Source organism: Coregonus lavaretus (assembly GCF_964263955.1).
Source record: "Coregonus lavaretus genome assembly, chromosome: 24".
Lineage (NCBI taxonomy): Eukaryota > Metazoa > Chordata > Actinopteri > Salmoniformes > Salmonidae > Coregonus > Coregonus lavaretus.
In genome coordinates this window covers 12217464-12243344 of record NC_140011.1, presented here as the reverse complement: position 1 = coordinate 12243344, position 25881 = coordinate 12217464, and the positions used below count along the sequence as shown (strand labels likewise).

General features: G+C 43.2%; 3 protein-coding genes across 3 annotated transcripts in view; 2 read left to right on the top strand and 1 right to left on the bottom strand.

Moving 5' to 3' along the window:
* Positions 1-1811: 1811 nt before the first annotated feature.
* LOC311100308 (beta-crystallin B1-like) lies at positions 1812-4088 on the bottom strand (the record flags this gene model as incomplete). The annotated part of the gene is made up of 5 exons (XM_084141170.1): positions 1812-1989; positions 2485-2627; positions 2859-2991; positions 3283-3401; positions 3966-4088. 5 exons carry the CDS (start codon positions 4086-4088, stop codon positions 1812-1814), a joined length of 696 nt encoding a protein of 231 aa, XP_083997296.1.
* A 7358-nt stretch (positions 4089-11446) lies between these two features.
* LOC311099401 (beta-crystallin A4-like) lies at positions 11447-13422 on the top strand (the record flags this gene model as incomplete). Its single annotated transcript, XM_084140099.1, has 5 exons — positions 11447-11485; positions 12379-12497; positions 12659-12800; positions 12929-13071; positions 13275-13422. 5 exons carry the CDS (start codon positions 11447-11449, stop codon positions 13420-13422), a joined length of 591 nt encoding a protein of 196 aa, XP_083996225.1.
* A 2485-nt stretch (positions 13423-15907) lies between these two features.
* LOC311100295 (G protein-coupled receptor kinase 3) overlaps positions 15908-25881 on the top strand; it is a 46340-nt gene continuing 36366 nt past the window's right edge. The window contains exon 1 of the mRNA XM_084141157.1: positions 15908-16442. Within this exon, the coding sequence (XP_083997283.1) occupies positions 16330-16442 (113 nt within the window). The 5' untranslated portion in view covers positions 15908-16329. The remainder of the gene's footprint in view (positions 16443-25881) is intronic.

The window sequence follows — 25881 nt, the reverse complement described above, 5'->3', positions numbered from 1 at the left end:
GATTGTATACTGACCTTTTCTAGCTTTGAAAAGTGCTGCCATGTTGACTGCTCAGTTTGCTGCTTGTGCAACCATACAGAGACGGAAGAGGAAGCGAGACATCCCACTCCCTATTTTTTTCTGGTTCATATAGAGTCAATGAACTAAGCAGACCAGAGCCAGAGCCATAGCCATATAGAGTTCAGCCAAGTATAACATTTTGGTGATACAATACCAGAGCGCCTCCGAAAAATCCCTAGGAAATGACCCGCTGTGAACAAGAAAAACACAGCAGCAAATTTAATAGACGTTTTTATTGATTAGCATTCGGGATAATGTGTATCCAAGTCTGTACTGTTGTGGTGTCAACAAATTGCATATCTGCTTTCACTGACTGTACATCTTCATAGGTTTTGAAAACTATCAGAAATAAACAGCACAACGCGGAAGCGTCAATGATTACTTAGCAACGGCTATGGAGGAGAAAGTGGGCTCTCGGAACCTTCAGACAGAAACCACATTGGCCCTGACCAGACCCAGCTGCTAATGCATTAGTGCCTATGGGCTAGGTTGAAGATGACAAAGGTTTAGACAATGGGATTCTAATATCCCATAACTCTTTGCAAACATCAATTTGTTTATTTTCGAACGCATGGAATCATTACTTTGTCTTAACCCTTTACTTTTTCGACCTAGCCTATGGGAGAACCCAGTTTAGCAGACCGGAACTGACCATTTAATTTTCAATGGTAAAAGGCCTGAGTGGGACATCATAAAATAATCCATAATCTTTGCAACCATGGAACGAACCAGCAAGACAGCAGATGTAGCTAACAAACAACGTGTAGCTCAGTTGGTATAGCATGGCGCTTGCAACGCCAGGGTTGTGGGTTCGATTCCCACGGGGGACCAATACGAAAAAAAAAAAATCGATGCACTCGCAAACTGTAAATCGCTCTGGATAAGAGCGTCTGCTAAATGACTATAATGTAATGTATGGTGTTTAGTGTCTGATAGTTTAGCAATGCTTATGTAGCCTACAATGATCGAACTCATTTAGTTATTTGCCAATTTTCGTATGATGATTTACTTATTAACTAGGCCTACATCTTTTTCTTTGGTCGTAAACTGACCATCATTGAAGGAAGCTATATAACCCTTACCTTTCAGTGACCATAACATCTACTTTATAGCTCTAGATATGAAGCCACTTTCAAGGTCCCGTTGAATAACCTTATACAAGCTTTATCTACATGCATCCTCATTGTTAGGTAAAATCATTTCCACTGTGCTGTCTGTCAGTGGGCGAGAGGGGCTGTGTTCAACCTTTAACCCCTGATTAATCAGATGGTCCTTTCTCAGTCCAACAGGCCAGATGGAGGAGAGAAGAACAGAAGGAAGAGAGAAAGACAGAGTGAAGGAGGGAGACAGCGAGAGAGAAAGACAAATAGGGAGAATGCATTCAGACAGACAATGGGGAAGAGAGAGAAAGAAACAGTGAATATCAAACAGAGAGAAAAGGACAGTGAAGCACAAAATGCTGTGGTAATAATGTTGTCACAGCGGACACAAGGCTTTGAATAATGTAGTCCAGCCGAAAGGAATTCAGGTTTTTCAAAACGTTTATTATTTGGCATCATAAAAAGTCATTTAGGTTGTTCCGGTCGGTACGATGCTGTCGTTCTATCCCTTTAGGATAGAGGGATGAGGGTGGGTGAAGGGAAGGATAGGAGGGATAGGGTTGGAGAAATAAAAAGCGCCGGATGGGCGGGTTGAGTGAGGGAGGACTGGCTGGCTGGCTGCAGTTACAGCGTGCATCCACCAGAGGTCGCTCACTTGCTGGCGGAGGTGAGGTTGAAGCAACCGCGCTGGTGGAACTGCATGTCCCTGACGCGACGCATGGACTGGATCTGGGGCTGGAAGGCACAGAACTCGTTGTAGTGTCTATAGTCACCACACTCAAATAGGTACTGGTAGCCTCTGTATCCGGGGTACTGGTAACCCACCCACCTGGAGAGAGGAGGAAAGGAGAGAGAGAGAGGGTCATTTTTGTTACATTTAGATAGATAGTTATTTTTAAGCTGTTATTAGAGACAACATAAGTCATATAGGAGGTCTGTGTTTCCACTTAAAGTGAGCAACAGTTATAAATGTACCCTTGACATTCTATGACACACAAACAACTCAGTCCTCCTCCCTGTGCCTGCCTGAATACTTCACTTTATACAGTGACACTTCCCACAAGGCCTCATGTTGTCACTAGGCAGGAACCTGCAACTCTGCCTCAGGCTCTGGGCCATACATAGGTCACTATACTGCTAATATATTGCTACTCTATTTCTAGCTTCTACAGATATGGGTTTTATCTTAGATATAGATTATGATTTTTCAGTTCTTTTTTTCAGTCCTGGGATCCATAAAAATAGATTTTTGGTGTTTGTGCGTAAGGACGAGTGTGTGTGGGAGTGTGCGTGTGTGTGTGTGTGTGTGTGTGTGTGTACTCACACTCCGCCGGGCACCCTCACGCTGCCCACTCTGTCGGTGAAGCCATGCGCCCACAGGGTGGGCACGTCATCCTCCTGGATCTCCATCTTATTGCCCTTGAAGTCGGAGAGCTCAAACAGACAGATCTTGTGCTCCATGCTGTCCTGTGGAGGGAAGGAGGTAGGGAGGGAAAGAGGGGGGAAGGAAGGAGAGAGAGTGTCAGGGTAAAGGTTAGAGGGTATTTTCACTAGCTTCTGTATTAGCCCTAGTCACCAGATGTTTTCGCTTTAGCGAACTCATTTGTCACTGTCATCTTTGGAATGTGTGTGAGAGAGAGTATGTATGAAAATGTGACAGTGTGTGTGTGTGTGTTTTGGAATGTGTGTGTTCCTCACCATGCGGACGGGCCTGAGGGACATGAGGCAGTCACTACGGTAGGAGTTGCTCCAGGTGTCCCAGCGAGGATACTCTCCCTTCTCCAGGATGAACATCTCCCCACGGAAGTTAGTCTGCTCATAGGCAACAAAGCTGGAGAGGGGGGGCCACCAGGGACAGGGGGGACACAGGGGGAGACACAGGGGGAGACACAGGGGGGACACAGGGGGAGACACAGCGGGGGGGGGGGGGAGATTAGAAGACGGGTAAAAATGAAATGAACGTGAAGAGTTGTGAAAAATTACAGCATCAGTGTTTGGGCTCAAATGTTTGGACTCTGAGTCCAAGTCTGAGTTTGTCTTCCTGTGTTTTGAACTAGAATGGAGAGTTGATTGCTTTGTGTGTAATCTTGCCCTGTAGGTGCAGGTGTGTGTGTCCACTTACGGGCCGCACTCGACGATGATACTGCGCACTCTGTCCATGCCACGTTCACACACGTTCATGCACTCGTTCTGGATCTCCATCATTCTGCCCTGGAAGTTCTCCTGGTCGAACAGCATGATCTACAGGGGGCAGTGGTCAGAGGTTAGATGACATTATCAATGGAAGAGGTCAAGGGTGAGATACTGTCCTTCCACAAATATTATATTCTATGTTGACCCTTTTACCATAGAATTAGAATGAATTTGGTGCCTTTTACTACTGAAGGTATGGAACTAGGTCTCAGAGCCCTTTACCGTTTGTGTCTGGTAACTACAGTCAATTCATCAATCAGTTAGAAAGCTCTGAAGTTCTTCATGGCTCTGACTACCTGTACAGAAGCTTCCTTCCACTAAACCCAAAGCCACATGTACTGCTGTGAAGGCTGTAAGATCTCTGGGGTCATCTTAAGACCCACTGACTTAGTTGCAACATTTACCAATCACAACAAACTTCTTGTATAATGTTCTATCCATAGTCAATTAACCCTGCTCAGATAAAAGTTAAAGGCAAATGGCTAACTTTAGACTGTTTGCTGCTCCCACACAATGGGTGGACAATTCTCTTTTTTTCTGCAGTTACAATTTGAATCCAGCTCCTGTGCCAAGTGGTTTGTGTGTATATATAATGGAGGTGTGTTGACTCACTCTGAAGTTTCCAATGCTGGGTTCTCCGGTCTTAGTGGCCTTGATGGTGGCAGCGGGGGCAGGGGCTCCCTTGTCCTTGACATCAGTGCCCTGGCTGGAGGCGGATTTGGCGGTCTGAGACATGGTGAGGGATCAGGAGAATTCTGACAGAGAGAGGGGGGGAGGGAGGGATGGATGGATGGAGGGAGAAGGAAAGGATGGAGGGATACGGGGTAGAGGGAGAGAGAAGTGGGGGAAGAGAGGGGGCGAGGAGAGGATGGAGGGATGAGAGAGGAGAGGGAGAGGAGAGGAATGTCAGAGGAAAGAAGATAGAGCAGGCAGAGAGAGTAAAAGAGAGGAAGAAGGGAAAGAGAGAGCGAGAGGAGGAAAGGGAAAGGGAGAATGGAGTGGGAAGTAGAGAGATCGATTGAGAGAAAGAGGGACAGGGAGAAAAAAAGATCAAAACACAAGTCTGGTAAACGTGTGGCATCCATGTTCCCACTACAGAGTGAATGTGTGTTGTTTGTGTATGTGTTACTATTTTTTGTTTAGTTTTGTAACTAACTGAGGCAGGACACAGCGGCCACACACTTCCATAGGATGAATTAGAATCTCCAATGAGAAAATAACCATCCATTGTACCAATCCAGCCTGGGGTCTGAGTGCCTCATGTAGGCCCTGAGGCCTGGGCCTCTGTTAGGGGCTCTGCCCCGCCTAGGGGTGACACACCCAGGCATGGTAGGCTGAGAGGAGTGGGCCCCCGTGTGCTGTTTGCTGCTGTGGATCGACTTCTGTTTTCAGAGCGTGTGTGTGTGGGGTGTGTCCTTACCTGCGTGTACAGCTTGCTGTGCCGTGTGGGTTAGGCTGGATCGTGCTGGCCCCCTCAGCGCAGAGCCCTAGCTTTTATACCCTGGCAAAGGCCGAACGCAGTGGCTCGGTGGACAATAGAAACACCAGCGTCATCAGAGTTGGTCTGGACCAAAGCGCCCTGGGTCATCGCATCAACCAGAACCCCCCTCTGCCCCCCGCGCTGCCTGTAAGCACTTTACTGTCAATGGAAAGCCCTGACAATGGCACTTTCCCCCTCTGTTAGTGCGCTGGGCCTGTAAGCTATAGCAGCATATAGGGCACAGGAATGCATAGACCTGGAGGGCGCAAGTAGTTAATCCTCTAACACATACACAGGTGCTTGCATGCACACACACACACACACACACACACACACACACACACACACACACACTGTCTCTCTCTGTATCTTTCTCTAACTCTAACAGGTAAAACTGTACCAGCACTTAGCTTAGTTTTGAAAAGAGATAGACTTATGCTTCAAATGACATAACATTTTAAAAGTTGATTAACAAAAGGTGGGATTGCAATTTATTTCCATTCAAGTACGATTAGTCAGGACTGATTTTGCCAGGACTGATTTTTTTGTGATCTTCTTCTTCTTCTTCTTCTTCTTCTTCTTCTTCTTCTTCTTCTTCTTCTTCTTCTTCTTCTTCTTCTTCTTCTTCTTCTTCTTCTTCTGGTTAGTTGAGTGCAATCAATAAAACAAGTTATGATCCCTATTCATCTTTTTCAAATGATAATGATCCTAATGTTTTATTATTATCAAAGAAGATGAAAAGGACGTGTAACTAGGTGATAATATCTCACACAGACTCTGTCTTTTTGTCTCCCACACACATGCACACTTGTTTTACATAGATATAATGCTAATATACAGACAGTATCACAGCATTATAAAGCACATAAAAGTGTGGTAAAGGAGGGTCATGACGAAAGGGAAGAGGCAGAATAATAGAGTATAAATATCCTGTAGGAGAATGTCATCCTTTATCCTTTTGTCTCTCTCTACTCTCCTTCCATCTCTCCCTACCCCCCATCTCCCCTTCTCTCTCAACCCCCCTCTCTACCCTCTCTCACCACAGGTCTTTATGACAAGTGTTCATTTTCTCCATCCATTGTCCAATCAAGTACAGGTCTCTCCACTGTATACTGTAGGTCAGTATCAATGATCACATAGTCATGTTGCTAGATGACTTTTAAATATTTGATGTGTGCATCATGATCCTTGATTGATTGTTCATTTGATTGATTGATTGATTGATTCAGATAGATAGATAGATAGATAGATAGATAGATAGATAGATAGATAGATAGATAGATAGATAGATAGATAGATAGATAGATAGATAGATAGATAGATAGATAGATAGATAGATAGATAGATAGATAGATAGATAGATAGATAGATAGATAGATAGATAGATAGATAGATAGATAGATAGATAGATAGATAGATACAAATAGATTGATTTCAGATGTTAGTAGTCTACGATGAGGTTAGTAAATCCTGGTCTCCCTCTCTACAGCCAGCCTTCCAGAGTTTTGCAGAGATACAGAGTCCAAAACTAGCTGGTTGAGTCAAGGTAGGTTGAGTAAGGGTACAAAAAAGTGTATAAAATAATGGCAGATGATCTCAACAGATAAATTGCAAAAATACATAGACCAATTTTACATGGAAACCCTGTCACCTATCAATGTCTAGGAAATCCATCTATATAATTTATAATTCAGTCATTCTTCTGTTATGTTATCTTCATTCTATGCAGGCCAGTGTAGAATAGGTAACATAGGCTGTGTTTACAAAGGCAGTCCAATTCTGATCTTTTTCCCAATTGATCTGATTGGTCAAATGACCAATTAGAGAACAACATTTTTTGAATTGGTCTGGCTGTAAAGACAGCCATAGATACCAGCTTTCCACAGGCTCCAGTCAGAGAGAGGTAGGCTAGTGACAGTCCAGTCTCTGCTCCTTTCTCTGTTGACTAATGGTTGACTGGGAAGTCACTCTACTGTTAACACACACAGTCACTCTACTGTTAACACAAACAGTCACTCTACTGTTAACACACACAGTCACTCTACTGTTAACACACACAGTCACTCTACTGTTAACACAAACAGTCACTCTACTGTTAACACACACAGTCACTCTACTGTTAACACAAACAGTCACTCTACTGTTAACACACACAGTCACTCTACTGTTAACACACACAGTCACTCTACTGTTAACACAAACAGTCACTCTACTGTTAACACACACAGACACTCTACTGTTACAACAGGCAGCGCAGCGCTGTGCTCGCTCAACACACAGTGGTGTGAGCTAATGCTACAGCTATCTGGCTAACACCAAAACCATAGCTATGCTAAAGCTATGGCCAATACTACAGCTATGGCTAATGCTTTATAAACAGCTTACACATTATAACATAGTTTGTCAAAACATGTCAAAACAAAACAACAATAAATGATTGTAAGCAACCTTCTTTTAGTGCTGTGAAGTTTTTTTGAGTAATTGTTTTCTTCTTTTCTTTTTGTTTGTACTGACCTACAGCACTATATCACAGTTTGTTAAACATCTAATTAAATAAATACATACAGTACCAGTCAAAAGTTTGGACACACCTACTCATTCAAGGGTTTTTCTTAATTTTTACTATTTTCTACATTGTAGAATAATAGTGAAGACATCAAAACTATGAAATAACACATATGGAATCATGTAGTAACCAAAAAAGTGTTAAACAAATCAAAATATATTTTAAATTTGAGATTCTTCAAAGTAGCCACCCTTTGCCTTGATGACAGCTTTGCACACTCTTTGCATTCTCTCAAAGCTTCATGAGGTAGTCACCTGGAATGCATTTCAATTAACAGGTGTGCCTTGTTAAAAGTTAATATGTGGAATTAATGTGTTTGAGCCAATCAGTTGTGTTGTGACAAGGTAGGGGTGGTATATAGAAGATAGCCATATTATGGCAAGAACCGCTAAAATAAGCAAAGAGAAACGACAGTCCATCATTGCTTTAAGACATGACGGTCAGTCAATCCGGAAATTTCAAGAACTTTTAAAGTTTCTTCAAGTGCAGTCGCAAAAACTATCAAGTGCTATGATGAAACTGGCTCTCATGAGGACCGCCACAGGAAAGGAAGATCCAGAGTTACCTCTGCTGCAGAGGATAAGTTAATTAGAGTTTCCAGCCTCAGATTGCAGCCCAAATAAATGCTTCACAGAGTTCAAGTAACAGAAAAATCTCAACATCAACTGTTCAGAGGAGACTGCATGAATCAGGTCTTTATGGTTTGAATTTCTGCAAAGAAACCACTACTAAAGGACACCAATAAGAAGAAGAGACATTAGACCGGTGGAAATCTGTCCTTTTTTGGTCTGATGAGTCCAAATTTGAGATTATTGGTTCCAACCTTTGTGTCTTTGTGAGACGCAGAGGCAGGTGAACGGATTATCTCTGCATGTATGGTTCCCACCATGAAGCATGTTGGAGGAGGTGTGATGGTATGGGGGTGCTTTGCTGGTGACACTGTTGGTGATTTATTTAGAATTCAAGGCACACTTAACCAGAATGGCTACCACATCATTCTGCAGTGATATGCCATCCCATCTGGTTTGCGCTTAGTGGGACTATCACTTGTTTTTCAACAGGACAATGACCCAACACACCTCCAGGCTGTGTAAGGGCTATTTTACCAAGAAGGAGAGTGATGGAGTGCTGCATCAGATGACCTGGCCTCCACAATCACCCGACCTCAACCCAATTGAGATGGTTTGGGATGAGTCGGACCGCAGAGTGAAGGAAAAGCAGCCAACAAGTGCTCAGCACATGTGGGAACTCCTTCAAGACTGTTGGAAAAACATTCCAGGTAAAGCTGGTTGAGAGAATGCTAAGAGTGTGCAAAGCTGTCATCAAGGGAAAGGGTGGCTACTTTGAAGAATCTAAAATATAAAATATATTTTGATTTGTTTAACACTTTTTTGGTTACTACATGATACCATATGTGTTATTTCATAGTTTTGATGTCTTCACTATTATTCAACAATGTAGAAAATAGTAAAAATAAAGAAAAACCCTTGAATGAGTAGGTGTGTCCAAACTTTTGACTGTTGACTGGTACTATATGTAAAAGGTATGATTTATACTTTTCATGATTCAGTTGTGTAGGTTAACGTTTTTGATAAATATATTTAGGAAAGTTAATAAATACAAGAATATTCCCTTTGAAAAAGGACACACAGTTTAAGTAGAAATTACATAGCCATTTGGTTAGCCTAATAGTTAACCAACTATAATAGTTCATAACCACCTGTTTTTTTTATAAGCAGTTCGTTCCACTGTTGAAGTGTAACCCGTCTGAGTGTTTCATGTTAAAGCTTGTCTACTGCTGACACTCCTCCATCTCAGTCCTCTGTCACATTTCTTGGCTCGGCTTATTCTCTCTCTCTCTCTCTCTCTCTCTCTCTCTCTCTCTCTCTCTCTCTCTCTCTCTCTCTCTCTCTCTCTCTCTCTCGCTCTCTCTCGCTCTCTCACTCACTGTTCCCCCCCCCCCTCTCTCTCTCTCTCTGTCTCTCTCTCTCTCTCTCCCTCTCTCTCACTGTTCCCCCCTCTCTCTCTCTCTCTCTCTCTCTCTCTCTCTCTCTCTCTCTCTCTCTCTCTCTCTCTCTCTCTCTCTCTCTCTCTCTCTGTCTCTGCGTGTTATGAAACATGGGAGCATGCCCTGATCATACTGCAGATGAACTATGAATAATGATATGAATAAATAAGATACACACCACAGGCTGTGTCACATTGTGGGACTAACAGAATAACAACAATTTAGTCATCAACAATCTAAAAGTCTTCCATGCACAAGTTTAACTTTTACGTCAGACAGACAGATAGATACAATACTTTATCAATCCTTTAGGGGAAATAGGGGACAGTGATTGTAGCAGAGCAGATGAGGTGAGGTGAACCAGGGTGTGACAGACAGGGAGACAGACAGGTGAGCAGACAGGGAGACAGACAGGTGAGCAGACAGGGAGACAGACAGGTCTCCCCCTACAGGTGAGTAAAGGACATGACATACTTGTCAACAGAGAGGAGAGGGTCATCCATTAGCCTTTTGGGATATAGCTCGTTAATTTACATACCCATAAGAAAACATGAGATGTGATTGTGAACGATAGAAATAACAAAGAAGTGAAAGGGAGAGATAGTGAGGAAGAGGTAGAGAGAGAGCGAGAGAGAGAGAAATCAACAGTGTAGGCTACTGTACGTGGCTTTTTGAGGGCATCCCCTTTCTCCTCTCGTCGCCCCTTGACATTCTCTCTAAGTGCCCTGCACTTGTCTCTTCTCTCCTCCTCTTCTCCCTATCCCTGGTCCCTGCCCTGGGTGATAGTGTGGTGTCTGCACTTCTGTCCCTCTATAGATTAACCCTGCTTTTGTCAATGGGACAAAGAGAGGCCCCTCCCCGCTGCTGAGCTGGGGCTTTCAGCGTGGCCCTTTGCCAGGGGAGGCTTTAAAAGGGTGGGGGCGCGTGAGTCCTCTCACTCTCATTCCAGGACAGCCAAGGGCATCAAAGCAAGGTGAGTCTCTCTGTCCCACCCAGAGAACCATAGCACCAGCCTGATCATCCACCCAGCCAGCCAGGCAGGCAGGCAGACAGAGCAGGGCAGAGTACCTAGTGTAGGATAGCAGGCCCCATACTGACTCGGTCTGCCCCCCACCACTTCACACGGCAGCCAGGCAGGCCCAGGGGCATAACTCTGGGCCACAGGAACAGGGACCAGGGGCCGACAAGGGATGGAGAAAGAAAAGGAGATTGAGAGAGGAGGAAAAAGAGGAAGAAAAAAAGGGGATAATAGAGAGAAGGGGACAGAAAAAAATAGGGAAAAGGAGTCATAAAGACGAATATCCTAGATGTGGCCCCTGGCCTGTTGGACTTTCCTCATTCCAGTACCGGATCTGTAAATAGCTGCTGATGCTTTCAATCCTGCTATTCAGGCCAGTTGCTCATAAGCGCATGATTTTAGCCTCGCTGGGATACTATCCTCACAGGCGTTTCAGCCCTGAACAACACATAGCTAAACCAAGCCTTTTAGCCCTGCATACAGAGCTAAACCAGCCTTTTCACATTCTGGAGCATTCGAGCTATACAGGCCTTTTCAGTACATAAAAGCATGCCATGTAGCGTAGAATAGCAATGCTGCGGTGGTACAATATGGATAGTTTATTACACAGGGAGGGAGTCCTGCTATACCAACCTGCCACTGGAATCTATTCTGGGGTTTGAAGCACAATGCTGCTCCATTTTCTCCCTCCACCAGCTACTTTGCATACCTCTGTTTTATATATGTATTTTTATTTACATGTATATTTGTTTGATGCTCAGTATTTTTGATGTGGGCAAACTTTGTTGCCGAACTTTGTTACATGTCTGGGGCAGTGTGTGTGCTTATATGAGAAGAAAGAGTGTGTGTGTGTATGGTCAGTGTGTGTCTGTGTGAGTATGAATGTGTGGGAAAGACACTTTCAGCAGTCTAACTAGCATCACGAGTTGCACATTGCCCAAATGTAACATTCTACTCTTTGTAAAAGTAGTATTGTTTATAACAGTCCTGCTATCTGTCCTCTCTCATTCCAGACAATAAGATGACTCATCATTGCACCAAGTTCTCTGGCCACTGGAAGGTATGTAAGACTGGCTTACTGTGTGTATGTATATATGTATATATATATATATATATATATATATATATATAAACATGGGGGATTGGAAGTGATGCAGACAATTACATTGATGGAAGTTACAATCTATCTGCAATATTAAGCTGATCAACCCGCTAAAAAAATTACATAAATAAAAAAGACTGGCTTACTGAGTGTGCGGATGACAGCACAGCTCCATGCATCATATAAAGGACTGCTGTGGACCTGTTTCAATACTTACAAAATTAATGTGTCCATGATCTAAAAGCAATGTAGTGAAATTCTTACTTCCACCTATCCAACCATGGCAGATCAGTGATTACCTCAAGGAAGCAAGAGGGGAAGGAAGGATGAATTTGTTAAGTATTTGAGCTTAGTCTGTGGGTCCAGGAAAACTCTTTAACCAGAGAGTTGTGTGAGAAACAGGCCTCTAGGATCAATGTGACAACCTGAGCTCAGGACACACCGTTTATCACAGGAGCCTGTTCTGTCAACAGCAGGGTTGGGTCTAGACACACTCTTTCTGTTCCAGCTGAACAGATTACACCCTGCACAAATTTAGACAAATCACAGACCATATTAGCTCTAAAGAGGGAGTTGTAGAGACACTTCTGACTGCACACTACAGGGGGTGGTGGCACCTTTAATTGGAGAGGATGGGCTCATAGTAATGTCTGAAACGGAGTTGATGGAACGTATCGAACACATCAAACACATGACATTTATTCCATTCCAGACGTTATTATGAACCCTCCTCCCCTCAGCAGCCTCCAGTGCTGCACACAAACCTCAGCTTTAACCTGTCCAGGTAAATAGATAGATACAGTATGTAACTCATGTGTGTCTCTCTCTCTCTCTCTCTGTGTCCCTCTCAGATCATTGTCTTCGACGAGGAGTGCTTCCAGGGCCGTCGCCATGAGTTTACCTCAGAGTGCTGCAATGTGATGGAGTTCGGTTTCGAGACTGTGCGCTCCCTCAGGGTGGAAAGTGGAGCGTGAGTACTTACACACAAATCCCCACTTCAAATCCACACCTGCAGAAACGCTCACACAGACCTTGCACTCTATGGTTTCAGACTTTAGAACTATTGCTCAGAGAAGCTAAGGGAAAAGGGCGATCTCTTACTTCTTCCCTTTCTCCCTCTCGCTCCTATAGTTGGGTTGGCTATGAGCATGCTTCCTACCAGGGCCAGCAGTTTGTGCTGGAGAGAGGAGAGTACCCCCAGTGCGACGCCTTCGGAGGTAGCAACGCCTATCACATTGAGAGGATGACCTCCTTCAGGCCCATTGCCTGCGCTGTGAGTAACCAAGCTACCACTCTCTTCCTCTTTCTATCTATTCCTATCTGTTTCTACCACTATCTATTCCACACTCTTCCTCTTGACTGACTAACTGACATCCTCTCCCCCCGTCTTCTCCCCTCCAGAACCACAGGGAGTGCCGAATGACCATTTATGAGCGCGAGAACTTCCTGGGTCGTAAGGGCGAGCTGAGCGACGACTACCCCTCCCTCCAGGCCATGGGCTGGTGCAACAACGAGGTCGGCTCCCTCAAGATCCAGTCCGGAGCGTGAGTAGCCAGCCCTTACCACAGTCAACCGACCTCTCTCTCTCCCTCCCTCTACTTCACTCACTCCTTGAGCTCTCACTCCAATCTGCCTCGCTCTCTCTTTCATCCTCTCTCCAATCTAATGTTTTACCACTCCCTTAGCCTCATAGTAGCCATTACCGCCAACTGACTCTGAAATCTCTCTCTGTCTCTCTACCTAACAGTTTTGTGTGCTACCAGTACCCCGGATACCGTGGCTACCAGTACATCATGGAGTGTGACCGTCACATGGGCGAGTACAAGCACTTCAAGGAGTTCGGCTCCCACTCCCAGACCCCTCAGATCCAGTCCATCCGCCGCATTCAGCAGTAACCTTGCACCCGTTATCCCAAGCTTACCCCCACTGCTACCCAATGCTGAATAAACTGTATTTCTAAAACCTCACTGACCTCCCGTCCATGCTTGTGCCTCTCTGAATGTATCTTAACTGTAGGTGAAATTGTACTACTAGAAACATAGCTAAAGACAAACAAATAAACAAACGCAGGTCTATTGAGACATTTTAGACTGGAGCGCTTCTGAAAACATTACATTCACTGGCCGGAAGGTGGCGCTACGTCTCCATGCCAGTAATCACAACAACAAAAAAAGGAAGATCAATCTATTGACAAAATATAATAATAAAATATTGCTTAGTTAAATCAAATATAATGGTGTGATGACGTACATTGCGAGGTAGAATCACACACCTCATACTGATGATATTATGAGACAAAGTGGCCTTCGGGCGACAGGCTATGATAAGAGTCAGGTGAGCGGTGGAAGCTCGGCTGACCATTTGGGATGAGCATTGGAGGCGAATTTTGCAGCGCTATCATCAAATGTATTTGCTTCCCATTTGTAAAATGCTTCTCCAAAAATAAATCACCGTTGTATAGGTTGTAAAGCCCAACAAAATTCGTCAGCAATTATTATTTTATTAATAGTGTGTCACATAATTGAAGGCCTACTGGTCAATTCATATGCATACTGAATATTAGGAATATTGCCTACCGCCCTCATTTGAACAGTGTTACAAATATATATTTTTTGTTAAACAGAATAGTGCTCATTTTATATAATGGTTTTTATTTTATTAAAATCAATAGGGCATTTATAATAATGTAGTTCCGCGTCCATGAGTGGTCTGGTTCCATTACATGTTTTCCAGGCTTCTCAGTCGCAGTGTGAGGAAGTGGGGCTTTCACAGAAGCTAGCTTGTTTCTGAGAATACGCAATCCACTGGGGGACACAAACCCACTACACAGCTGCACACAGGAGACTCAGCCAACGAAATGGAGTAAAGTATACTGTCCCTACTCGGACTCAAAAGGGATAACAAGAAGAAATCTGTGCCTCTTTGAGGAACGTAAACAAACAGGATATCAAACATTCTTCCGCGTCGTCAGATTCTGTCGAATGCACAGGTCTCAGCGGCTCGTGCGGATTCCTTCGGGCTACTGTAGCAAGAGCAAAGTGTCTTGAGGAGCGCGCAACAAGGAGGAAAAGAAACGGATGGTCACAACACTTTACCGAGGAAGACACTGACAGGCAGCTGATATTAGAAGACGAAATTATATGCACTTAGGTTGTTAGTTTAGCTTCCATTGTATGTTGGTTGGTTGGCTAGCTAGCAAGTTGTTGGTCGCCCAGAAAACACTCAACTTCCAGTTGAAGACAGTCGTGAGAGACCGTGGACGTTTATCGAGCTAACGTTAGCTAGCCAATTTCCTCCTTCCAACGCCCCCTCCCCCATCATAACAGTTAGCTAGCCACTGGTGTATCCATGCCAGAGTCCACAACACTGGGGTGAATTATTATGGCTAATTCTGTGCGGTTTCGTCGGTCTCTTTTGAAATGACGTGGATTTGCCTGAAGATCAAGATTCGTTAGCTGAGATAGCTAAACTGGTGGAGTGGGTTTCGTGTCAGTGCGATAAAGCGGTTGTTAGCTAGCGCTAGCTAAGTAGATTAGCTAACGTTAGTTGAAATTCAACTGGCTACTGGTTTAGTTACTTGCAAGCTACTGTAACTAACTCGCTACCAAGTAGCAATGTTTTGCACAGCAGTTGGTCGTAGCTAACAATTCTCCCTAGTCAAATGGAGAATCTAGCTGGCTGATGTCGTGGCTTAATTTATGTTTAAATATTGCGTCTAGTTAACGTTACTGTAGTGCCAATAACATATTGTTGTTTTCTTGTTAGCTAGATCGATTTTCGTCGGATATCTAGCTAATTGTTACAGCATTGTTTTTTGCATGCTGGCCTGGATATTCAGCCAGCAACCTGCATCTATGTGGCGACGTTCTACGATTGATGTCCTAAAAAATTGTAGCCAGACAGGAAGCCAACAACTGACGATATAAAAGCAACGCTGACAATGCGAGACAATTGTTTTGATTCTTCATTTTGGTGAATACGTGTGAACCTACCTTATTCGGTATCTGGACTATTCATTCGTGGTCCAATTTTTTGGGATACAGGCACTTGTTATTTTAGCTTTCTACCCTTGTCATCGTTTTTACAGGATGTCTTCATCGGATGCCATTTCGATAGATTTGATGCAACCCATCTTTGTTGACGCATAAAGTTGTTTTATTTTAAAGCATAGGCGACAAGACGCAGTTAGGAAGCTTGAAACATAGGTCTTGGTGGAGTCAGACGTACCGCAATATTTACATTTTTTAGCTTGACAAGAAGATGAAACAAGTCATCCAGGATCAGTGGGGTTTGACAGTTATTAGCTAACTAGCTGGCTTACTAGTTAGCCAAATCTAGCAGGTGGTCCATCTAAATAAGTGAAGTGCTTATGGGGGTGGGGGTGGGGGGGGGGGACAGGAACGAAAATATCGAATCAATCTTGTCTGGCCATAAATGCCATTATTTCTAACTGCTTATATTCGGAGTCCATGAAACCACCAAACATTTGCACATCACGGAACCTTATTGATGGAAGAATAAAAAAATACCCAGATGAGTGAGCTATCAATAAACTAGGCATCTAGTGAGCTATCAATCTCCTCTCCGATTTACATTTTTTTCTGTCACAATGGTTGTTTTGAGAGACCGTGTGTGCCAAACCTAGAGGAAGAAAACGGCACGCTCCATTCGATGGTCGCCCCTGTCATCCGCATAGCTGTCTTGGTCGCCCTGGTTGGATCTAGCTAGATTCAGTGGACATTCGCTTTGTCTTTCCTAAAAAACGTTCCCACGGCAGGTGTTGTATCGACCCAGGGTTGAAGATGGCGGACCTCGAAGCAGTTCTCGCCGATGTCAGCTATTTGATGGCGATGGAGAAGAGCAAATCTACTCCAGCGGCCCGGGCGAGCAAGAAAATCATACTGGCTGAACCCAGGTACATAACTGCTCATCCACCATAAATTGTGCCTCGATCAGTCAATGTTTGTCAGTCAAATTGGTGTGCGTATGTATGTGTAGGGAGATGAAAACCCTGTCTAATTCAAATCTGTCAGTCAGTTGCAGTAGTTCGCTAATAGGAATCAATTTGTCAGCTGTCTCAGGCTTCAGGGTCCCAACTGTCTGAGGCCCCAGCCCTCAAATCCACTTTGGTTCAATTTGCATCTGACATAATGGCATCTAGAATTATATCATTTTAATGATGCTTATTAACGATGGGTTCTGAAGACCAGACCAAGAGTCATTCCAGCTATTACCAAAACAACCCATCCACCACCCAGGGTGGGAAGTTAACACCAGCCACCAGTCAAATGCTGGTACATTTTGCCATTGTCTGGTAGAATGTCTATTCTTACCAGCCACATCGCGTTTTGTGAGCAGTTTATTTTATCCAAAGCCGACATGTAAATTAAAAATATGTGTATGTCAGCTCTGGAAGAGAGAATCTCAAGGCTACAGTGGTGAAAGCGGGGTGGGGTGTACCGTGTTTTCTGTGATTTATGTTAATTCTAATTATATTTCAAACATTTGAGTGGCTGGTAAAATTACGGCATCAAAAAGTTAATTTCCCACCTGCTACCATCTGTTAGCAGAATCTTATTTTTTTCTATATTTTTTGGCTTCTTTAAATAATATGCAATTTTTTTCATCAGATACATTAATCTGTTAGGCCTATCTGTTTATGATGGAATGATGAGGTGAAATATTAGAAGAGATCAATCGATGGAGGGAGCAGGAGGGGTCTTCTGCATCCATCCTAGTCTGATTAGTCGGGCTGTAATCAGGGATAGGCAAAAATGACAAAATACCATAAAGATCAGTGTATCAAAATAAACAACAAAATACTTTTATTTTGTAATGTATTTAATTAAAATACATGTATTTTGTATTTTAATATACATTTGCAAGTAGCCGGGCCTAACAGCAACAACATTCTTAGTAAAGTTTACAGAAAGGTTTTACTTGATATGACTGATATGTTGTTGTTTATCTACCTTAGTTGAGCAAGTCACTGGATAATGGTGTCTGCAAAAAAAGAAATAAAAATGTATGGGAAAATTAACATACCAAGATGAACAGCAAATCACCCTGTTTCAAGTTTATTTGTCATACATACAGGATTCTAAATACACTGTCCAATGAAATGCGTACTTGCAGGTTCATTCTCGACAATGCAACAACAATAAGAAATAATTAAAGATTTAGAATACGAAAAAGGTAAATTGCTCACTGGGTATTATTATTGGCTTTGTTTCGGGGCAGAGCTCATTAGCCCTGGGTTTGGCCGGGGTAGGCCGTCATTGTAAATAAGAATTTGAACTAACAGGTCTGTGAGAGCCGGAATTCTTACTGGTTGGTAGGTGATCAAATACTTATGTCATGCAATAAAATGCAAATTAATTACTTAAAAATCATACAATGTGATTTTCTGGATTTTTGTCTTAGATTCCGTCTCTCACAGTTGAAGTGTACCTATGATAAAAATTACAGACCTCTACATGCTTTGTAAGTGTATCAAAAACGTGTTCTCCCCACTGTATATGGTTCTGTTCGGCACCAAGGTAAAGTTAGTTTTATATTGGATATATTTGGTTTTCTCTCAATAGCTATTGAACCAAGGATGACAATTAAAATGGTATATTCCGAATCAGGGCAGGATGGAGAACAATCCACAGCTATGCTTATTTTACTTTGGATATAAAAGGAAATCCAGAGAAGAAGAAAACAAGTCACACACTATAAATATGTCAGTTGTTCCTCATTTCCCCCTGATTCAGAATATACCATTTTCATTGTCATTGCATGCTTGATTCAATAGCTATTGACGAGATAAAAAATGAAATCCAACATAAAACTAACTTTACCTTGGTGGTGAACAGAACCATATACCTACCAGCTCTCTAAAAAGTCAGGTAAACAATACTTTCCTGTTGATATTTTATCTCGAGAACAGCTGAAGGACAAACCGCACAGACAACAGGTAGAGTAAGCTTTTTAAAGCTGCAATATGTAACTTTTTGGGCCGACCCAACCAAATTCCCATAGAAATGTGAATTATAGATATGTCACTCATTGAAAGCAAGTCTAAGAAGCGGTAGATCTGTACTATGTGCACTATTTTTATGCTTCCTGTTCTTAAGTTTCATTTTTGGCTCTTTTACTTTCGGTTTCGTACACCAGCTACAAACATCTTAAAATACAATAGTTATGGAAAATATATTTCACAGCGGTTTAGATGGTACAATGATTCTCTACACTATACTTGCATGTTTTGTCACATAAAGTGAAAATAGGTAAACTATTAGAATTTTAGCAACCAGGGAATGGCAAAGCAATTTCTGCATAGTGCATCTTTTAAATGTATTTTATTCAACATTCTGGCATGTAAGCAACATTTACACTATTTTGCAGGGATTAGTTTCAGGCTGTATATAACAATTAATGGTGTATTACAGCCTGATTTAATCAGACTACATCCATCCAGCTCCATCTGTGTATCTCTCCCCTTCAATTGCCTGAATCTACCCAGTCAATCACTGGTCTTTATGACAACAATTTATTAACAGGTTTTGAATAACAAATACAGGCCTACCGGCAGGCAGCTACCATTGGGATGTTGTAGGCAAATGTGAGGTGATGGAAATGGTGCGTTTTGGAGTGTGGTGTTTGCAAGGCAAGACCTTTTGATGCCGCCATAGCAACACATTCTGTCAGTTAGTATTGTTGGAGCTAACTGCTGTGCAGCCCAGACAAAGATATTATCTCCCGTTAGGTGTATAGTAGTGTGGAAAGGCCCTGTTGTCTGTGACCTTTAGATACTATTCATGCTAAACTGTTTGCTATAAGCACTTTGGGTATGGGTATGGGCTCCCGAGTGGCGCAGCGGTCTAAGGCACTGCATCTCAGTGCTTGAGGCGTCACTACAGACCCCCTGGTTCGATTCCAGGCTGTATCACAACCGGCCGTGATTGGGAGTCCCATAGGGCGGCGCACAATTGGCCCAGCGTCGTCCGGGTTTGGCCGGTGTACGCCGTCATTGTAAATAAGAATTTGTTCTTAACTGACTTGCCTAGTTAAATAAAGGTAAAATAAATAAAAAAATAAAAAATGACCCTGGCCGTGACCCACTCTCCGAGGGAGTATTGGGATATTAAAAAAACACATTTCCAAATCACACATGCTTATTAATACACACTTGTGAAACAGGACAAATATGAGCACCCACCAAGTTATTATATTTGAGAAAAAAACCTACTATACAAATAAAATGCCTTACTATAACTGAAAACCAATTTGACCTTTTCAGATTGGGCTACAGCTTCCTCTGACAAACCTGCACACACCAGTTTCGCTTATTAGCTGTACATTTAATTTCTTGTCAGTTAAGGTCAGGGTTTGAGTGTCTAGTCTGTTACAGTAGGAGGTCAGACTATAAGGGATGTCTCGTTTTGTTGATGAAGAGTGGACATCGGTGGCATTCTCACCATCTATTTCTCAGGGTGTTTATGTAAATGTGAATTGAACAGCTAAAAGAGGATGGACATGATGAACGTGTGATAATGTTAACAAGTGTCTGACTTGTAGTCTAGGCTGGAACATCTAGGTTTAAATCCCTTAGTCCTCAAAGCTTCAGAAGCACAGTATGTTATGCTATCTCTTCATCTATTGCTTGCTTTATGGACTTTTCTCTGCTGTAATATGTAGCGTCATGGTGAGCAAGGAACATAGATCCTATCTCTTCCTCAAAGTTGTTTCTGATAATGTTATAAATTTGCTTTAATCCGAGTGATCCTTAATGATGTGCTGAAAGTTTTATAAAATGGCAGGTAGCCTATTGTTAATCAAATAGCTTAGAGACGTTAAGTATAGAGCTGACATGATTCACTATTCTACCCAACAGATCATTTCTAATCTACAAAATACAGTGTCTATATAAACTCAGCAAAAAAAGAAACGTCTTCTCACTGTCAACTGCGTTTATTTTCAGCAAACTTAACATGTGTAAATATTTGTATGAACATAACAAGATTCAACAACTGAGACATAAACTGAACAAGTTCCACAGACATGTGACTAACATAAATTGAATAATGTGTCCCTGAACAAAGGGGTGGTCAAAATCAAAAGTAACAGTCAGTATCTGGTGTGGCCACCAGCTGCATTAAGTACTGCAGTGCATCTCCTCCTCATGGACTGCACCAGATTTGTCAGTTCTTGCTGTGAGATGTTACCCCACTCTTCCACCAAGGCACCTGCAAGTTCCCGGACATTTCTGGGGGGAATGGCCCTAGCCCTTACCCTCCGATCCAACAGGTCCCAGGTGTGCTCAATGGGATTGAGATCCGGGCTCTTCGCTGGCCATGGCAGAACACTGACATTCCTGTCTTGTAGGAAATCACGCACAGAACGAGCAGATTGGCTGGTGGCATTGTCATGCTGGAGGGTCATGTCAGGATGAGCCTGCAGGAAGGGTACCACATGAGGGAGGAGGATGTCTTCCCTGTAACGCACAGCGTTGAGATTGGCTGCAATGACAACAAGCTCAGTCCGATGGTGCTGTGACACACCGCCCCAGACCATGATGGACCCTCCACCTCCAAATCGATCCCGCTCCAGAGTACAGGCCTCGGTGTAACGTTCATTCATTCGACAATAAACGCGAATCCGACCATCACCCCTGGTGATACAAAACCGTGAGTCGTCAGTGAAGAGCACTTTTTGCCAGTCCTGTCTGGTCCAGCGACGGTGGGTTTGTGCCCATAGGCGACGTTGTTGCCGGTGATGTCTGGTGAGGACCTGCCTTACAACAGGCCTACAAGCCCTCAGTCCAGCCTCTCTCTGCCTATTGCGGACAGTCTGAGCAGTGATGGTGGGATTGTGCGTTCCTGGTGTAACTCGGGCAGTTGTTGTTGCAATCCTGTACCTGTCCCACAGGTGTGATGTTCGGATGTACCGATCCTGTGCAGGTGTTGTTACACGTGGTCTGCTACTGTGAGGACGATCAGCTGTCCGTCCTGTCTCCCTGTAGCGCTGTCTTAGGCGTTTCACAGTACGGACATTGCAATTTCTTGCCCTGGCCACACTGCAGTCCTCATGCCTCCTTGCAGCATGCCTAAGGCATGTTCACGCAGATGAGCAGGGACCCTGGGAATCTTTCTTTTGGTGTTTTTCAGAGTCAGTAGAAAGGCCTCTTTAGTGTCCTATGTTTTCATAACTGTGACCTTAATTGCATACCGTCTGTAAACTGTTAGTGTCTTAACGACCGTTCCACAGGTGCATGTTCATTAATTGTTTATGGTTCATTGAACAAGCATGGGAAACAGTGTTTAAACCCTTTACAATGAAGATCTGTGAAGTTATTTAGATTTTTACAAATTATCTTTGAAAGACAGGGTACTGAAAAAGGGACGTGTTTATGAACGTTGCAGATAGAACTATCATGAAAAGAGCTTTAGGCCTATTCGTTATTCTACAAGTTGGAGATGGGCTTGACGTCTGTCCATAATATATTTATATCTGAACATTTTGCACCCTGGGGTGTATTCATTAGTCGGATTCCGTTGCAAAATGTTTTGTATTTTGTGGAACGTCTTGCAACGGACACCATTTACTCTAGGAACCAATAAGAAGCAAATGGAACGAAACGGGTTGTGACCTACCGGAATTTGTCAAATAGAAACGTAGAAATGTTTTGCAAAAGTCTGCCACGAATGAATACATGTATTCATTACGCTGCTTCTGTTGCAGAACGTTTTGTCTGTTGCAAAATGGAAAATGTTTTCCAACGAAAACAACCGTTTCTATTGGACAAATGCAGGTAGGTCCCTCCCCGTTTCGTTCCGTTTGCTCTGTTTACTTCTGTTTTGGTTCTTAAACAGTAAACGGTTTCCGTTGCAAGACTTAATGAATACACCCCTGGTGTTTGTGCAGCAGCACCCCACTGCCTAATGGGAGCTGTAGTGCAGACAGACTTCCTCACCACTGACTGACCACCTCAAGAGATCAGATCAGCAACACATTGGGACCGGTTTCCCGACCTCAGAATAAGCGTAGTCTTGGTCTTAGCACTTCCAACAGAGGTTCTCCATTGATCACTCTTTTGCAGGGCTCTACAGTGCAAACATTTTATTTCGCATTTGCGACTACAAATAGATGCGCGCGAACTGCAAAAGTCAAGTATGAGTACATATGCGAGTAAAATGTATAGCAAAATAAATTGCTGTAGCTATTTCTGCAGTTTTGTTTCATACTCTGGTATATCGCACAAAGAAATACGAATCCCATATCCCACCTTGTGCAGCAACAGTGCCTGGGGAGCTGTGCGCTGTGTAAGTGACGTGCTGAAAGATTCATTTTTAGAAGCCCACAGCACAGGCATTTACCCAAAAGTCTACTAAAGTGTGACTTTTCCCCCTCATGTTTCTTTGCTATTATGTTGTTTTGTTCACAGGCTAGGTTGTTTTCAATGTTAGTTTAAGTGTGCTGCAAGTGCTAGCAAAGAGACGTGGCACTCACAGGCATGCGAGTTTCACCGGTACCACGGAAATCTCCCGCCTGGAAAGGATGACTCAAATATTTGAGGGGTACATTGTACTTGATTGAGCATGGAACTCCCCAAAAACCTATTATTCATGAACTTTTGGTCATTTTATTATCATTAAAACACTAGGGCTGGGAATTGCCAGGGACTTCACAAAACAATATTATCATGATACTTAGGTGCCGATACGATATGTATAGCGATTTTCACAATTCTATATGTATTGCGATTCGATACTGTGATTTTATTGAAATTCGATGTTCCAAACATGTTTTTCACCGTATGTCTGCTGCAGAGGGACGAGAGAACCATGAGAAAACAACACGTTTTGATCAGTCAAGGACATACAGTGAGGGAAAAAAGTATTTGATCCCCTGCTGATTTTGTACGTTTGCCCACTGACAAAGACATGATCAGTCTATAATTTTAATGGTAGGTTTATTTGAACAGTGAGAGACAGAATAACAACAAAAAAATCCAGAAAAACGCATGTCAAAAATGTTATAAATTGATTTGTATTTTAATGAGGGAAATAAGTATTTGACCCCTCTGCAAAACATGACTTAGTACTTGGTGGCAAAACCCTTGTTGGCAATCACAGAGGTCAGACATTTCTTGTAGTTGGCTACCAGGTTTGCACACATCTCAGGAGGGATTTTGTCCCACTCCTCTTTGCAGATCTTCTCCAAGTCATTAAGGTTTCGAGCCTGACGTTTGTCAACTCGGACAATCAGCTCCCTCCACAGATTTTCTATGGGATTAAGGTCTGGAGACTGGCTAGGCCACTCCAGGAACTTAATGTGCTTCTTCTTGAGCCACTCCTTTGTTGCCTTGGCCGTGTGTCTTGGGTCATTGTCATGCTGGAATACCCATCCATGACCCATTTTCAATGCCCTGGCTGAGGGAAGGAGGTTCTCACCCAAGATTTGACGGTACATGGCCCCATCCATCGTCCCTTTGATGCGGTGAAGTTGTCCTGTCCCCTTAGCAGAAAAACACCCCCAAAGCATAATGTTTCCACCTCCATGTTTGACGGTGGGGATTATGTTCTTGGGGTCATAGGCTGCATTCCTCCTCCTCCAAACACGGCGAGTTGAGTTGATGCTAAAGAGTTTGATTTTGGTCTCATCTAACCACAACACTTTCACCCAGTTCTCCTGGGCATTGTATATGTGCTTTCTTAAGCAGGGGGACCTTGCGGGCACTGCAAGATTTCAGTCCTTCACGGCGTAGTGTGTTACCAATTGTTTTCTTGGTGACTATAGTCCCAGCTGCCTTGAGATCATTGACAAGATCCTTCCGTGTAGTTCTGGGCTGATTCTTCACCGTTCTCATGATCATTGCAACTCCACGAGGTGAGATCTTGCATGGAGCCCCAGGCCGAGGGAGATTGACAGTTATTTTGTGTTTCTTCCATTTACGAATAATCGCACCAACTGTTGTCACCTTCTCACCAAGCTGCTTGGCGATGGTCTTGTAGCCCATTCCAGCCTTGTGTAGGTCTACAATCTTGTCCCTGACATCCTTGGAGAGCTCTTTGGTCTTGGCCATGGTGGAGAGTTTGGAATCTGATTGATTGATTTGCTTCTGTGGACAGGTGTTTTTTATACAGGTAACAAGCTGAGATTAGGAGCACTCCCTTTAATAGACACCTGGGAGCCAGAAATCTTTCTGATTGAGAGGGGGTCATACTTATTTCCCTCATTAAAATGCAAATCAATTTATAACATTTTTGACATGTGTTTTTCTGGATTTTTGTTGTTGTTATTCTGTCTCTCACTGTTCAATTAAACCTACCATTAAAATTATATACTGATCATTTCTTTGTCAGCGGGCAAACGTACAAAATCAGCAGGGGATCAAATACTTTTTTCCCTCACTGTAAGTGCTGAAAACAAATTGGCTCCCTATTTAAAAAGATGGAGAACAAGCTATGAAGGACAAATACTGGAGTTTTGGTGCAGGTACAGCAAACGAGTGCAAAAATACTTTTGCAATATTGTCTCCCGAGTGGCGCAGTGGTCTAAGGCACTGCATCACAGTGCTAGCTGTGCCACTAGAGATCCTGGTTCGAATCCAGGCTCTGTCGTAGCCGGCCGCGACCAGGAGACCCATGGGGCGGTGCACAATTGGCCCAGCGTCGTCCAGGGTAGGGGAGGGAATGGCCGGCAGGGATGTAGCTCAGTTGGTAGAGCATGGCGTTTGCAACGCCAGGGTTGTGGGTTCGATTCCCACGGGGGGCCAGTATGAAAAATAAAAAAATAATGTATGCACTCTGGATAAGAGCGTCTGCTAAATGACTAAAATGTAAATGTAATTGTCAAAACGATACGATATAGCGTCAAATAATATCCTCAAATACTTTCATTGTGAGCCTCAATTTATTTAGGTGCTCCTACATTTTTTAAATTAGGAGCACATGTGCTCCTTGGAAAAAATGTCAGCGTAGAGCCCTTTTTTGAGTCTACAAGTAGGCTTAATCTAGGTGCAGAAAACTGGTCCTAAACATAAAATCCCTTTTTTAGTGAAATTCAATATGTGATGTGTTTAGTCACATCTATTGATGAAATCAAATCCCGAACTCGGCCGAAGTTGGCCTACTAAGGGATGACATTGTTTGCAGACCCCACTGTGTGTGTTCAGGGCAGGCTGAACCATACATGGCCTTTGGCAAAGCCACTTGTTGATTTGTTGTTTGCTTTCGATGTTGTCAATGAACCGGTCCAAACTGCAGCCTAGACCAAATGTAGTCTGTTCTTAACTTTTCTACACTGATCTCCTATTGAGGCCAGAGTCTTTTCCACAATGGTTGGTGTGGGTGGTGCAGGATTTTGCT